Raw genomic sequence first — 15,843 nt, 5'->3', positions numbered from 1 at the left:
TCGGGGGGGTAAACGTTAACATTACACAAAGTTATCGACTGATATAACTGCCTCACACTCTCCACCTTGCACTTTTTTTTATCACTCTTTAATTAATATTGTTTTCATCAGTATGCTGCTGCTAGAGTATTTGAATTTCCCCTTGGGGATTAATAAAGTATCTATCTATCTATCTATCTATCTATCTATCTATCTATCTATCTATCTATCTATCTATCTATCTATCTATCTATCTATCTATCTATCTATCTATCTATCTATCTATCTATCTATCTAAGTGAAAATCCTTATTTCCAAAAACCCAGGGTCTTCAAATGTCTTGTGATTTGCTAAAAAGGGGAATTTCAGAATAAAAAAAAAAACAAATATCAAACCTTAAAAGATGCAGAGAGGAACGTGTAGAGCTGGCTGAAGGTTGGCTTGTAGAGCAGGTACTTGTGAGGATTTTCTCTCTTGGTTGGTTTCTCACCTGACTCCTGTAGGGAAAAAAAAAATCATAAGTCATAAATAATCCCAGTCAAGCCTGAAACAGCCATCCGTTTTATCGTTTTCCTGCCTGTGATTTTTTTGCTTCCCTTAGCAATCTGTCATGTCATCGATCATGATGTGGGCAGACCGAGCAACTGTGCTTCACCGAGCTCGTCTGCACCTGCACGCTCCCAACACTGAGTGAAAAGCTGACACACGTCCTTCATCCCTTACTTGCTAAATTTTTTTTAAATTATGAAGACAAGACATTAAATATAGCAAAATTTTACTTTGGCTCTAGAATTCTCATAATAGAACATGATGTTGTAAAACAAACGTCACGCTGTTGTCACATTTCAGCCAGTATTTCTCCCCTGGCTGGGGTTCAAAGTTGTGTTCCTTGTCTGTTTTTTATAATTTTGTGCCAATTCATTGCATTAATGTTTCTTTTGTTTATTATGCACATTATTGTTTGTATTTATTTGATCATGTCCCATGTGTTTTGTGGGTGGTTCCCCAGGGGGTGGGTCCTCCTACCAATCACCACCCTCCACCCTATATATTAGAGGGCTTTCCATAGTTCCTAGCAGTTCACTTCTAATGTACTAGGGAGTGGAGTGTTTCTCATGTTTAACTGTGCTTTTTGCTTTGGGATTTCCTTAATTTTTTGAACCTGTGCTCTGTTTTTGACTTTGTTTTTGGATTCTGTATTTAGAGTTCAGTTGCGTGGATTTTCTTGCCTTCTCAGGCAATTCCTTTGTGCTCTAAGGGGCTTCTTGTGCTACAGTGGAGCGTGGGCGACCAGATGGCCCAGGTCATTCTAGCTTTCATGATGCAGGAACTGATTACCGTAATACCATAAGGTGGCACAGTGTTAGTGCTGCTGCTTTGCAGTAAGGAGACTGTGGAAGATTGTGGGTTCGCTTCCCGGTTCCTCCCTGTGTGGATAGCGCTTTGAGTACTGAGAAAAGCGCTATATAAAAGTAATTTTTTATTATTATTATTGATTTGCTCGTTTCTGTCTTCCGACTGTGGCCCTCCAGAGGTTTATTTTTCTCCAATAGCCCATCATAGGAGTTTTTTGTTTTCCTCTCCACCGAGTCAGCTGGTAAAACAATCACATTCAGGAATCAAGAACTTCATCAACATCCTAAATCAACTGAAACCAATATGGACTATTTTATTTGCTTTGGTATCTTTTCATTAACTTTAATAACATCAAAATGTTTCTACTCAACTGGATAACCATGTACATTTGCCTAGGTAAATGTAGATATATACTGTATATAAACTGCTCAAAAAAATTAAAGGAACACTTTGAAAACAAATCAGATCTCAATGGGAAAAAAGTCCTGCTGGATATCTCTACTGATATGGACTGATAATGTGTTAGGAACAAAAGGATGTCACATCATTTGATGGAAATGAAAATGATCAACCTACAGAGGGCTGAATTCAAAGACACCCCAAAAATCAAGGAAAAAATGATGCGGCAGGCAAGTCCATTTTGCCGAAATGTCATTGCAGCATCTCCAACTCGTACTCAGTAGTTTGTAAAATGCCTGACAACGTCCTAATGAGACGACGGATGGTGTCCTGGGGGATCTCCTCCTATATCTGGACCAGAGCATCACTGAGCTCCTGGACAGCCTGAGGCGTCAGATGGACCGAAACATAATGTCCCACCCAGAGGTGTTCTATTGGATTGAGGTCAGGCGAGTGAGTGTGGAGGCCAGTCAATGGTATCAATTCCTTCATCCTCCAGGAACTACCTGCATACTCTTGCCACATGAGGCCAGGCATGTGTCATGCACCAGGAGGAACCCAGGACCCACTGCACCAGCATAGGGGTTTGATACCTAATGGCAGTCAAGGTACCGTTGTCTAGCCTGTAGAGGTCTGTGCATCCCTCCATGGATGTGCCATTACTGACCTACCACCAAACCGGTCATGCTGAACGATGTTACAGGCAGCATAATGTTCTCTACGGCTTCTCCAGACCCTTTCACGTCTGTCACATGTGCGCAGGGTGAACCTGCTCTCATCTGTGAAAAGCAGAGGGCGCCCGCCAGTGGTGGGTACCTGCCAATTCTAGTATTCTATGGCAAATGCCAATCAAGCTCCATGATGCCCATTAGAGAACATCGGGCCCTCAGGCCACCCTCATGAAGTCTGTTTCTGATTGTTTGGTCAGAGACATTCACACCAGTGCCCTGCCTGCTGGAGATCATTTTGTAGGCTGTAGCCTGTTCCTCTTTGCCCAAAGGAGCAGATACTGGTGGGTCCTGCTGATAGGTTAAGGACCTTCTACCAGGGGCCCTGTCCAGCTCTCCTAGAGTAACTGCCTGTTTGTCTCCTGGAATCTCCTCCATGCCCTTGAGACTGTGCTGGGAGACACAGCAAACCTTCTGGCAATTGCACTTATTGATGTGCCATCCTGGAGAAGTTGGACCACCTGTACCACTTCTGTAAGGTCCAGGTATGGCCTCATGCTACCAGTAGTGACACTGACCGTAGCCAAATGCAAAATGAGTGACAAAACATATGAAGAGGGAAAAATGTCCGTGGCCTCCCTCCACCTGTTAAACCATTCATTCCTGTTTTGGTGGTCGTCTCAGTGTTGCCCCTCTAGTGCACCAAAGCAGCTGCAACTGATGAACAAGCCCCTCTGCTACTTAACTGACCAGACCAATAGCCCACAAGTTTCACTGTCTTGATGCTATACTCGCATTAAAAAGGGGTCCTTTCATTTTTTTGAGCAGTATATTTATTTTTATACATATTAAGTAGATCTGGTCGCTCTATTTTCAAGCTTAATGTATAAATATTTTAATTAAGAAACCTTTTTCTGATAAGAGTGAAGGTTTGTTCTGTGCTTTAGTGGTTAAATTTTACTTAACAATACCTGGTTGATTTTCTATTTAGTATACTTACATTTATTAGAAATTATCATAGCATTAATTACAGACAATGATCCAAGTAAATGTGGTTGATTAATCTATTGAAAGCATCTTGAGTTGCATGTAAATGTACTGTATGATAAGGTGCTGAATAAATAAAATTATTATTATTATTTATGTCATTTTTAATAAGTTTTATGGGTTTTATTTTCTGGCTGAAGCTGTGTCTCATGGATTCCAGTCAACAATGCAGCAAGAATTTTTTTTAAATTTATTTAAAAACAAAATCACTGGACATTGAAACACACTTCATCCATCCATCCATTTTCCAACCCGCTGAATCTGAACACAGGGTCACAGGGGTCTGCCAGAGCCAATCCCAGCCAACAAAGGGCACAAGGCAGGAACCAATCCCGGGCAGTTGAAACACACTTTCGCATGGCAAATGTATATACACTTTTTGAATATATTTGACTTAAAATATGCTGAACTTATCCTTTATGTATATGAGATGAGGATAAGAACAGTGTTGGTGTGTCATTCTACTTCTGAGTAAATCTTTCCAAGTATGCAAGCTTGTTCAGGTATCTTCCTTTGATTTTTGACTTGCTTTTTTGCCTACTGGTTGTGATGTTGCAAATTCAAAGTACTGTAAGGCACAATTTTGCAGAGAGTGGCAGAACAGCTTTAAGCCACCATTGCAGGTGACCATTAGCAAACACGGTTTTCCTACCTAAAGGTGTTAAACATGGCCTTCCCTATAACAGCGTAAAACAACAAAGAATTCTTTAGTGCTGTCAAATGGCTGATTCTTAACAAACAGAAAGAGGGCAGGTAAAGATTCAGTTAGTTTACTTGTATAGACTTCTTCCTTTCTGTGGAAACATTAAAGAGATGTAACGAAAAAAAATCGAAATGCACGTCAGGATATGGCGCTACATTTTACAACATAAGAAGCGTACAGAATTTTCATTTTCTTAGATGTTGACGATTTTTCTTTTTGTTGTGAATCAAATTCCTTATGATTCTTTTGATCAACAGTCTAAACATCACAATATTAGTGCAACTATTACAATGGGGAAAAAAAGTATTTAGTCAGCCACCAATTGTGCAAGTTCTCCCACTTAAAAAGATGAGAGAGGCCTGTCATTTTCATCATAGGTATACCTCAACTATGAGAGACAAAATGAGAAAAAAAAAATCCAGAAAATCACATTGTCTGATTTTTAAAGAATTTATTTGCAAATTATGGTGGAAAATAAGTATTTGGTCACCTACAAACAAGCAAGATTTCTGGCTCTCACAGACCTGTAACTTCTTCTGTAAGAGGCTCCTCTGTCCTCCACTCGTCACCTGTATTAATGGCACCTGTTTGAACGCGTTATCAATATAAAAGACACCTGTCCACAACCTCAGACAGTCACACTCCAAACTCCACAATGGCCAAGACCAAAGAGCTGTCAGCAGACACCAGAAACAAAATTGTAGACCTGCACCAGGCTGGGAAGACTGAATCTGCAATAGGTAAGCAGCTTGGTGTGAAGAAATCAACTGTGGGAGCAATTATTAGAAAATGGAAGACATACAAGACCACTGATGATCTCCCTCGATCTGGGGCTCCACGCAAGATCTCACCCCGTGGGGTCAAAATGATCACAAGAACGGTGAGCAAAAATCCCAGAACCACACGGGGGGGACCTAGTGAATGACCTGCAGAGAGCTGGGACCAAAGTAACAAAGGCTACCATCAGTAACACACTACGCCGCCAGGGACTCTAATCCTGCAGTGCCAGACGTGTTCCCCTGCTTAAGCCAGTACATGTGCAGGCCCGTCTGAAGTTTGCTAGAGAGCATTTGGATGATCCAGAAGAGGATTGGGAGAATGTCATATGGTCAGATGAAACCAAAATAGAACTTCTTGGTAAAAACTCTACTCGTCGTGTTTGGAGGAGAAAGAATGCTGAGTTGCATCCAAAGAACACCATACCTATTGCCCATACTATCTACCACGGGAGTTTAATCAGTTATTTGTTTACATTCCGCCGCATGCTGATGTGGGAGCTGCAGCTGAATCAATTCTTGAAACTGCTCATAAACTAGAAACCAAATCACCTGGTTCTTTTAAGCTTGTGATGGGTGATTTTAATTTATGCAGTCTGGAGTCAGTATTACCAAATTATCATCAATACGTGAATATTAACACTAGAGGGGACAAAACTCTGGACAAGTGCTATGGAAATGTCCCTAATGCCTACATATCGCATCACAGAGCAGCCCTGGGGGCGTCTGACCACGTCGTTGTTCATCTTCTCCCGAAGTACAAACAGAAACTGAAACAAGAAAAACCAGCCATACGAACAACACAAAACTGGTGCAAGGAAAGTGTAGAGGAACTGCAGGAATGCTTCTCCAGTACAAATTGGGATCTGCTGACATCCTCACAGTCACTGAATGAGGCCACCTATACTGTCAGTGAATATATTCAATTCTGTGAGTTTATGATCATTAAGAAAAAATCTGTCAAGGTGTACCCAAACAGTAAGCCATGGATCACTAAAGAGGTTAAAGCATTACTATTGCAAAAGCAACATGCACATCAAGAAAATAAGTTAGAAGATAAGCGAATTTTACAGCAAAGGATTAACAGGTTAATTAAACAAAATAAAAACATGTATGGGGAAAAAATCAAGAGGTGGTTCAATGATAACAATCCAAAGCAGGTCTGGAAGGGACTAAAAACAATTACAGGACTGGGCCCTAAAATGAATGTGGATTTTCCAGCTGACAAAGACCACAAGCTTTTAGCTGATGAACTGAATAACTTTTATGCCAGATTTGAAAAAAGTGATTTCAGCACCCAAAATACAGAAATAAAGGAAACGCTTTATAAAAACACCAGGTATTCTGCTGTGATTGGGTTCAGTTTAACTGAAGTGGAAAAAGGCTTGCGGAAAGCCAAAACAAACAGTGCAGTGGGACCAGACGGCATATCAGGTCGGCTCTTAAAGTCTTGCTCTAAGCAGCTCTCCCCAGTTTTTCATTTGCTTTTTAACTGGTCTCTGACCTGTGGTATTGTACCAAATCTGTGGAAACAATCAATCATCACCCCTGTATCTAAGGTTTCTAGGCCAAGCTGTTTAAATGATTACAGACCAGTGGCACTTACATCTATTCCAATGAAATGCTTTGAACACTTGGTGAAAAACATTTTGATGACAGAGACAAAGTCTTTTCAAGACAACAATCAATTTGCTTATTGTGCAAACAGAAGTGTGGAAGATGCTCTGCTTGTTATCTTACATCAAATCTATACCTTTCTTGATCAGCCTGGTTCATATGTCAGAGCACTATTTTTGGATTTTTCTTCAGCGTTCAATACTATACAGCCTCATATACTGATTGGGAAATTAAACAGTATGAATGTAAACCCATTTATCACACTATGGATTCAGAACTTTCTTTTAAATCGTTCACAGACAGTTAAAGTTCAGGACACTTTTTCAAAAGCTTATCACCATTACTGTTTACTCTGTACACAAGTGACCTGAGACAGAACAATGACCACTGCTCCATTATTAAGTATGCGGATGACACCATGATCATAGGATGCATATCTGGGGAGGATGAAAGCCACTATCTAAATCAAGTGGACTGTATGGTAATCTGGTGCAATAAAAACTCTCTCAGTCTGAATGTAACAAAGACCAAAGAAATGATATTTGATTTTAAGAGACAGAAATCTGTATGTTCACCTATTGTAGTTCTGGGAGAGGAGGTAGAAATAGTGAATGAATATAAATACTTAGGAACTTACCTAGATAACAATCTTAACTGGAATACAAATACAAAAAAAATATTTTCTAAGTGCAACCAGCGCTTATTTCTCCTCCATAAACTCAAACTATTTAAAGTAGACAAGGACCTCATGTTGTCCTTCTATCGTAGTATGATCCAGTCCATGATCACTTTCAGTTTCATTGCCTGGTTTAATAGTCTGACAAACCAAAACTCAAAAAAGCTTCAGCAGATTATGAAGTATGCAGCTAAAGTTATTGGGGCTGATGTAGATGATTTGACTAGTGTGTGTCAGAGGGCAATGTTAAAGAAACTGGAAATCATCTCAACTGATGACAGACATCCATTACATGTAGAACTAAACTTCAGAAAATCAGGAAGGATAGTTGCTTTGAAAACCCACACAAATCGCTCCAGAAACTCCTTTCTTCCTAGTGCCATACGACTTTTCAATAAGAAATATCGGAGATAATGTTTAAGGTTTTGATATATACCCTGTTACCTTTTTTTTTTTTTTTTGTATAGATATGTTTTATCTAACTGCCTTACCTTAACCTTTCTTATTTCTATTTGTCTGTTTTATTTCATTCTGTCTGTTACTTGTTATTAGATGCAACTGAGAAGGCAAATTTCATGTTTTCCTGTGTAAACATTACTAAATAAAGAAGCCTAACCTAACCTAAACCTAACCTACTGTAAAGCATGGGGGTGGAAACATTTGGGGCTGTTTTTCTGCAAAGGGACCAGGACGACTGATCCGTGTAAAGGAAAGAATGAATGGGGCCATGTATCGTCAAATTTTGAGTGAAAACCTCCTTCCATCAGCAAGGGCATTGAAGATGAAACGTGGCTGGGTCTTTCAGCATGACAATGATCCCAAACACGCCGCCCGGGTAACGAAGGAGTGGCTTCGTAAGAAGCATTTCAAGGTCCTGGAGTGGCCTAGCCAGTCTCCACATCTCAACCCCATAGAAAATCTTTGGAGGGAATTGAAAGTCCGTGTTGCCCAGCGACAGCCCCAAAACATCACTGCCTTAGAGCAGATCTGCATGGAGGAATGGGCCAAAATACCAGCAACAGTGTGTGAAAACCTTGTGAAGGCTTACAGAAAACGTTTGACCTCTGTCATTGTCAACAAAGGGTATATAACAAAGTATTGAGATGAATTTTTGTTATTGACCAAATACTTTTTTCCACCATAATTTGCAAATAAATTCTTCAAAAATCAGACAATGTGATTTTCTGGATTTTTTTTCTCATTTTGTCTCTCATAGTTGAGGTATACCTGTGATGAAAATGACAGGCCTCTCTCATCTTTTTAAGAGGGAGAACTTGCACAATTGGTGGCTGACTTAATACTTTTTTGCCCCACTGTATAAAAGTCAATGTGTGTATCTATATGTATGCTCCAGCATCACTTCCGAACGGCTGGAGCGATTTTCATGAAACTTGGCACACATGCTTCTCAATGGTCGACTAAAAATACTGTAGGGTGAAATCAACCCTAACCCACCCCCTTCTGGGTAGGGTGGGGGGCGATCTTACACTAATGTATGCATGTTATCATCCAGTTGACACTCGGAATGACCACCAGAGGGTGAACTGGAGGTGACTGCCAGCATTCTTTATGTTTGAGCACCACCGCGTCCCTGTTGCTTTTGAAATTAAACAGAGTTCTATGCGTGCAAGTGTGTGTGTCTGTCCGGCCCAGAAGTGAGACGTAGAGTCGGGGTGAGGGCTCCAGCTCCGAGGATACGCAAGTGAGGCCAGCACACCGCCAAAAGGAAACCTCCTAAGAAAGATAGTCGCTTAGCTGCTAATGAACAAATGATGCGCGCACGTCCGCAACACAGATCCTCATAGCAGTGAGATGCCCGGAGTAGTTCTGACGATTTCAATACTTTCTAGGATCACACAGTTAGTATATAGCAGGCGACTGCCAGCATTCTTTATGTTTGAGCAGCACCGCGCCCCTGTTGCTTTCAAATTAAATAGAGTTGGCTGGTTCTGAGCGTCAACTGGATGATAACAAGACTGCAAAACAAGCACATTAGTGAGTCTTCATTGTTTGTTAATTTATTTTTATTTTTAAAGTTGTGTTTTTTTTTTAATTATGCTTTTCTCAAACAATTAAAAAAAACAGTTTATTTTCCTCCTGGGCAATGCTGGGTATTTCAGCTAATTGTCAATAAAAGCCTTTGAAACTTATGAAATGCTTGTAATTCTACTTCAATACACCAAAGAAACATCTGACAAAAAGATCTAAAAACACTGAAGCAGCAAACTCTGTGAAAACCAACACTTGGGTCATTCTCAAAACTTTTGGCCACGACTGTACATGAGATAGAGTTTCACCATCCTCACCTCTAAGAAGCATTCTGGTTATACTTCCTCCAAGACAGACCTGTTTGTTCTCCTGGTGGTCCATGGTATGTTCAGTATTCTTTGCCAGCCCCAAAACTTGATAACATCAATTCTTCGACGGTCTTCCTTATTTATTGCCCAACTTTCGTAACCATAGGAAGCCACTGAAAACACCATGGCTTGGAACAGACACACTTTAGTCCTCACGGGGGCATCTTTGTTTTTAAACACTTTGGAGGGGGGTCTTTTACTACAGATTTTCTCAATGCAATATGCCGTTTGATTTCTTGACTTCTGATTCTACAGGATGTGGCGAGTGGCTGGGGGTGGTACCCAGCCGGGACACCCACAAGGACCGGAGGAGGGCTTGCGCCTCCTCCAGACCCCGAGGGGGTGACTGCTCTGGTGGCTTTAGGGACCATGGGAACTGAGCTTGGAAGCTCAACCCTATAGGTGCCCGTGGTCACCACCAGGGGGCGCCCCAATACCTGGAGAGCCCTGGTCCACAGCACTTCCGCCACACCCAGAAGTGCTGGGGGGAAGACGACCAGGGACACCCGGAGTGCTTCTGGGTGCGCAGCCGGTACTTCCGCCACACTGGGGAGTGCCGGCGGAAGATTATCGGGTGGCACCTGGAGCACATCCGGGTGATTATAAAAGGGGCCGCCTCCCTCCATTCAGTGGCTGGAGTTGGGCGGAAGAGGACGGAATGAAGGCGGACCCGAGAAGAGAAAAGAGGCATTGTGAGGCCTGGACTTTGGGGTGATTGGTGCTGCGGCACTGGGTTGTGTGTGTGTTTCATTTGTAAATATTGTGTAAATAAATGTGTTGTGGTGCTGAAATCATGTCTACCAGTCTGTGTCCGGGCTGTTCCCCACAAGGCATTAACTGTCGATCCAAGCAGGATGAAGTCCTTGACAACCTCGATCTTCTCTTCGTCTATTATGAGGCTACTTACTGGTCCAGTTGTGAGCATGTTTATGTTAAGATGAAGTCCATACTGAAGGCTGTAGTCTTCGATCTTCATCAATATGTGCTTCAAGTCCTCTTGGCTTTCAGAAAGCAGGGATGTATCATCTGCATACTGTAAGTTGTTAATTAGTCTTCCTCCTATCTCAATGCCGCATTCTTCTTCACACAGTCTGGCTTCTAGGATTATTTGCTCAGCATATAGATTGAACAGGTATGGCGAAAGAATACAACCTTGACCCACACCTCGCATGATTTTAAACCACTCAGCATTTCCCTGTTCCACGTGTGACAGAGACATAAACTAAAAATCTTCGTAAAAACACCTGCAATTTGAACAGTACATTCTTTGATGACTCTTCCAGGTATCTTGTCTGGACCAGGAGTTTTCCCTCAGGTTCACCGACCAAAACACACATCTCACTTCACACTCCCACACCATAAAATTGTCATCATTTAAGGCTGATGTTGGTGACAAGCTTGGCTGGGCTTTTTGTTACCTCAAAACGGGCAAAGAAACAATTTAGTTGCTCTGCCAAGGAGGTGCTGCCATCAGCAGTCCCAAGAGGGCTTCGTTTAAGCTAAAATTGAATTGTCTCTGTTAAATATATTTCTTCAACGCATTATAAGATTGAAAAACTGTTATCTTTTAAATTAAAGCTCCAAATCTTCATTTCTAGACAATACATTCCTGAAATAAAAGAAATTATCTTGTAAAGTCATAAAATAACTCCCATCTCCAGTACCGATCTGACAACATTGTAGAATTCAATGTACTTTAGGCCTGCATGAAAAGTGTGTGCATGTGCAGTGCACATCAGGGAGCCACACTCACCTACTCGGAACATTACGTGAAAGGCAAGGCCTGCCCTCCAAGCCATTTACACATCATTTGCTTAAAAATGTGTAATGCAAGTAACAAAATTCTAGTTGATTTAGTAACTGTAATGTGAATGTATGATATGTCCATCATCTAAACCTGCTTATTAAGAGCAGGGACACAGGGAATGCTGAAGATGGACTACTATGTCCGATGCTTGCTGGGATAGGCTTCATCTGCCCTGGATTAATCGGGTTAGAAAGATGGATGAATACAATCACACAGAGGTGTATGGAATTGCACAGCTCCAAGGCCCTAAGTTCAAACTTTATCCAAAGCACTAAAGCATGCGCCTTTTCTACTTGTTCACGCGTGGTTTATCTCCACATACTCCATGTTTACCCTCAACTCAACGAATGGGGTGTATTGAATTTCCCATTAGGATTAATAAAGTATCTATCTATCTATCTATCTATCTATCTATCTATCTATCTATCTATCTATCTATCTATCTATCTATCTATCTATCTATCTATCTATCTATCTATCTATCTATCTATCTAGATAAGCTCACTAGTAGAATCTGTCACCACTGAGTCCACTCTACTGAGTTTTCAGGGACTAAATTAAGAGGACCACAGGTAGCAGCAGGAGGAGACGCCAGAAACATAAAATTACAATTTCTTCTAAAATCTAGAAGTATAGAAAATAAAAAGTCATGTATTAGCACAGATAGATATTAATTTAGTAATCATTAAACTCAGTGTGAATTAGATATGTTAAGTAAATAAAGGCATATGCCATATTTCTTTTTCAGTTAAGCTTAAACAGAAACCACCAATATTTAGTAATTCAGAAAGACAGAGAAAAAGAAGAATGATGCACAGAAACTGCCCGAGATCAGAGAAGGGAGAACACCTGTTGTTGGAAGGCCAGTTAGGAAATCAGGGAAGCAAAGAATGAAAATAACAGATAAGCTGAGAACAATATTGGTGGCCAAGAAAGGGCCTGTGAGAAGCCAGCTGGTGTAGGGAGTCAGAACAGACAGAAAATGCATTGTTACGAGCGAGGTCAAGATGATAAGAAATGATTATATAAACTGTGACTTTTGGCTTGTTTCGGGGCTCAGCTCAGTTTGGCCTAATTGGGTTGAGTTGGTGTGATTGTTTCCATATTGCAATAAAATTAATTACTCTGTTTGCCTATCCTTTGACTACTAGAGCCTTCTTTCAAGGTGAGAATCTTCGGCGTATTTTACGCTTCCACGGAAGTCACCAACCTGGATGAGGAACAATAAATCTAAACATCCCCTACTCACCATTCTTCCTATTAGTGTGCCCCCCTGTTGGTCCCTATAAATGTCCTACCCTTCATTCCAGACCCATTTTTGGCTAAATGGGAGCAGAGTACTGTTCATCATTATTTCAAGAGCAAAAGGCAGTGTGCTCGAGCACCTACTTACACAGATCAGCAGCAAACAGAGATTGGGCTACTTGGGACCCCAAATCTTTTCTGTTTATTTTTTATAACTCTTTAAAAATGTTTATTGCTGGCATAGTCATCAACTCACCACAACACTGAATTGGAATAAGGAGGTTTGGAAAATGAATTTGCTTTGTAACTACAATCCCATTCAATTGGAAGAATGGAACATTTTTCTTTGATTTCCCCCTCTTCTCCACAGTGTAAAATTACAAATCAAACAATTCAAACTCTGCGGTGGGTTGGCACCCTGCCCGGGATTGGTTCCTGCCTTGTGCCCTGTGTTGGCTGGGATTGGCTCCAGCAGACCCCCTTGACCCTGTGTTCGGATTCAGCAGGTTGGATAATGAATGAATGAATGAATGAACAATTCAAACTTGTGATTAAAGTGCACATTGCAGATTTTCATATAAGGGGATTTGCAGACATTTCAGTCACCACACTTTTTTGACACGGGCACAATAATGTTTGGAACAATTGGCATCACAGGTATTTGTGATCACTCAGGTAGGTTTCATGGCTTCATAATATTCCTCGTCTTGTTTCTACCCTTTGGAGTCTTTAGCTGCCATTGTTCAACATGAGGACAAGTGCTGTACCAATGAAAGTCAAAGAAGCCATCATGAGGCTGAAACACGAGAATAAAACCATTGGAAACATCGGTAAAACCTTACCATTACCTAAGTCAAATGTCTGGTATACCATTAATAAGAAAGAACACACTGGTGAGCTCAGTAATTGCAAAGGGACCGGTAGGCCGAAGATGACCTCTACTGCTGACGACAGAAGAATCCTCACTATGGTCAAGAGAAAGCCCCAAACACCTGTCTGACAGATCAGAAATAGGGGGGCCAATGTGTGTGTATCAGAGACGACTATCAGCAGAAGACGTCATGAAGAAAAGTACAGTGGCAACATTGCAAGTTGCAAACCACACACACAGGATGGCCAGATTACAGTTTATGAAAAAGGACTTCAAAGAGCCTGCAGAATTCTGGGAAAAGGTCTTGGGGCAGATGAGACAAAGATGAACCTCATCAGAGTGATGGCAAGAGCAAACTGTGGAGACCAAAAAGAACTAGCCCAAAATCCAAAAGTTAAACATGGAGATGGCAGTGTTACAGCTTGGGCATGTATGGCTGCCACAGGTCCTGGCACTTCTCTTTATTGATGATGGAGCCGCTGATGGCAGTAGCACAGTGAATTCCGAGCTGTGTAGAAACATCTGATCTGCTCAAGTTCCAGTAAATGCTTCCAAACTCATTGGACTACACTTCATCCTACAACAAGATAATGAGCCAAATATACTGCTGAGGCAACACAGGAGTTTGTCAAAGCTACAAAATGGAAACTTCTTGAATCAACAGCCACCCAATTTAAATCCAACATAGCAGGCCTTCCATATGCTAAAGAGAACACTTAAGGGAACAAACCCCTGAAACAAGCAGAAGCTGAAGATGGCTGCATGAGAGGCTTGGCAGAGCATCACCATAGAAGACCCTCAGCACCTGGTGATGTCTGTGAATGGCTGACTTCAAGCAGTCATTGCAGGTGAGAAATATGTGACAAAGTCCTAAATATGACGGCTTTAACAGACCTGCCATCGCTGTGTGCCTAACATTACGGTGCCTATGTAGAAAAAGTGTGGTGTGACCTTAATGTGTACAAATCCCCTTAAATGAAAGTCTGCAATTTGCACTTTAATCTCAAGTCTGACTTGTCTGATTTGTAATTCTAAACTGGGGAGTAGAGGGGGAAATTAAGGAAAAATGTGTCTGTCCCAAACATTATTAGAGTCTGTCACTTTATGAAGCCTAATCTTCTGAAACGCATCCCTATTATACAAAAGTTCTAAAGTTTATTTCCCACTTCAGAATCAAAGTGCAAAAACAAAATTGTTTCCTTACCAAAGTTCCCGGCTTATTCATCTGTGTGGCCAGATTCACAGGCTCCCTTTCCAGTGCTTGTAGCATTCGAAACATGTCTATCGTCAATTCACTAAATTTCACCTGTATTATAAAAATAATAATAATAATGTTTAGGACAAATTTCAGTTTTATTTTCCACACAACAAATCCATTCACACATCGTTAATTCCAGATAATGCATTTGAGAGACAGATGATGACACTGGTTTATTCAATTACTAATAAAACTGGGGAAACAGAAACTAAAAAAAAACAAAACAAATGAATCTCATTAAAGCACACAGCGTGGAATAAAACAACAGGACGTCACAGTCTGGGACGAGGACTTTACACTTCACTTCTCTGCTCTTATTTATCCATTTCTCATGTGAAAGTAACATCATCACCCAGAAGGGATTTAAGATGGTAGCACATTACTCCTGGGATCCAAGCTACTGCAAAACTCTTCAAAAGAAATTAGAACCTTTTGTGTCATTCAACCAAGTTTTGATGAACATTCAGGCATTGGTGTATTGGTTCATTTCATTTTTTTTTTTTTGGTTTAGAACCCCAGCGAATTTTTGACTATGGGTTTGCCCTTTTCCCCACACTGCCATCCTGAATTTGGCAATACAACAACAAAGAAGGTAAATCACAAGAATAAGCATAAAGCATCAGGTTGGAGGCCTCTTACAGTGTGGTCTTAATTGGAGTTTGTTGTGCATAAGCAGATGATCAGATTTGACAGGCACTTTACAGCCCAATCGAAATCCCACCTAATCCTACAAAGTCTTGCCCAATATTCATCAATCCATTTCAAAAACACATTCCAACCAGCAAACTACAAACATCCATGAATGTCATCCCCTATGACTGGCCAATTTATTTATTTATGTGAATTTCCCCTTGGGATTAATAAAGTATCTATCCATCTATCTATCTATCTATCTAATTTGTCCTTAATTTGCATGAGTAGGCGGGGCCAACAAGTTACGTTTTTGAGAGTAATAATTCCGAATGGCTAATGTGCAACTCACAGGGCGAAGCCTTTGAATGGATTTTTTAAAATAAATATACTGAACAGCAGAAAAATAAAATTATAACGAGAACCCATTTGGCTAAACGTGTAGCATTTGTTT

The 15,843-nt window shown here is 40.8% G+C and overlaps 2 protein-coding genes across 2 annotated transcripts in view; one reads left to right on the top strand and one right to left on the bottom strand.

The window, feature by feature from the left end:
• Positions 1–15,843, bottom strand: part of scai (suppressor of cancer cell invasion) — a 404,273-nt gene that overhangs the window by 66,726 nt on the left and 321,704 nt on the right. Inside the window, exons 11-12 of the mRNA XM_028809140.2 lie at positions 14,706–14,807; positions 375–476 (exon numbers count right to left, since the gene is read on the bottom strand). Of these exons, the coding sequence (XP_028664973.1) occupies positions 375–476; positions 14,706–14,807 (204 nt within the window). The remainder of the gene's footprint in view (positions 1–374; positions 477–14,705; positions 14,808–15,843) is intronic.
• LOC127529167 (uncharacterized) overlaps positions 1–15,843 on the top strand; it is a 445,804-nt gene that overhangs the window by 185,016 nt on the left and 244,945 nt on the right. The gene's annotated exons all lie outside the window — the stretch shown is intronic.

Source organism: Erpetoichthys calabaricus, chromosome 9, assembly GCF_900747795.2.
Source record: "Erpetoichthys calabaricus chromosome 9, fErpCal1.3, whole genome shotgun sequence".
Lineage (NCBI taxonomy): Eukaryota > Metazoa > Chordata > Cladistia > Polypteriformes > Polypteridae > Erpetoichthys > Erpetoichthys calabaricus.
This window is presented reverse-complemented; position numbering and strand designations above follow the sequence as displayed.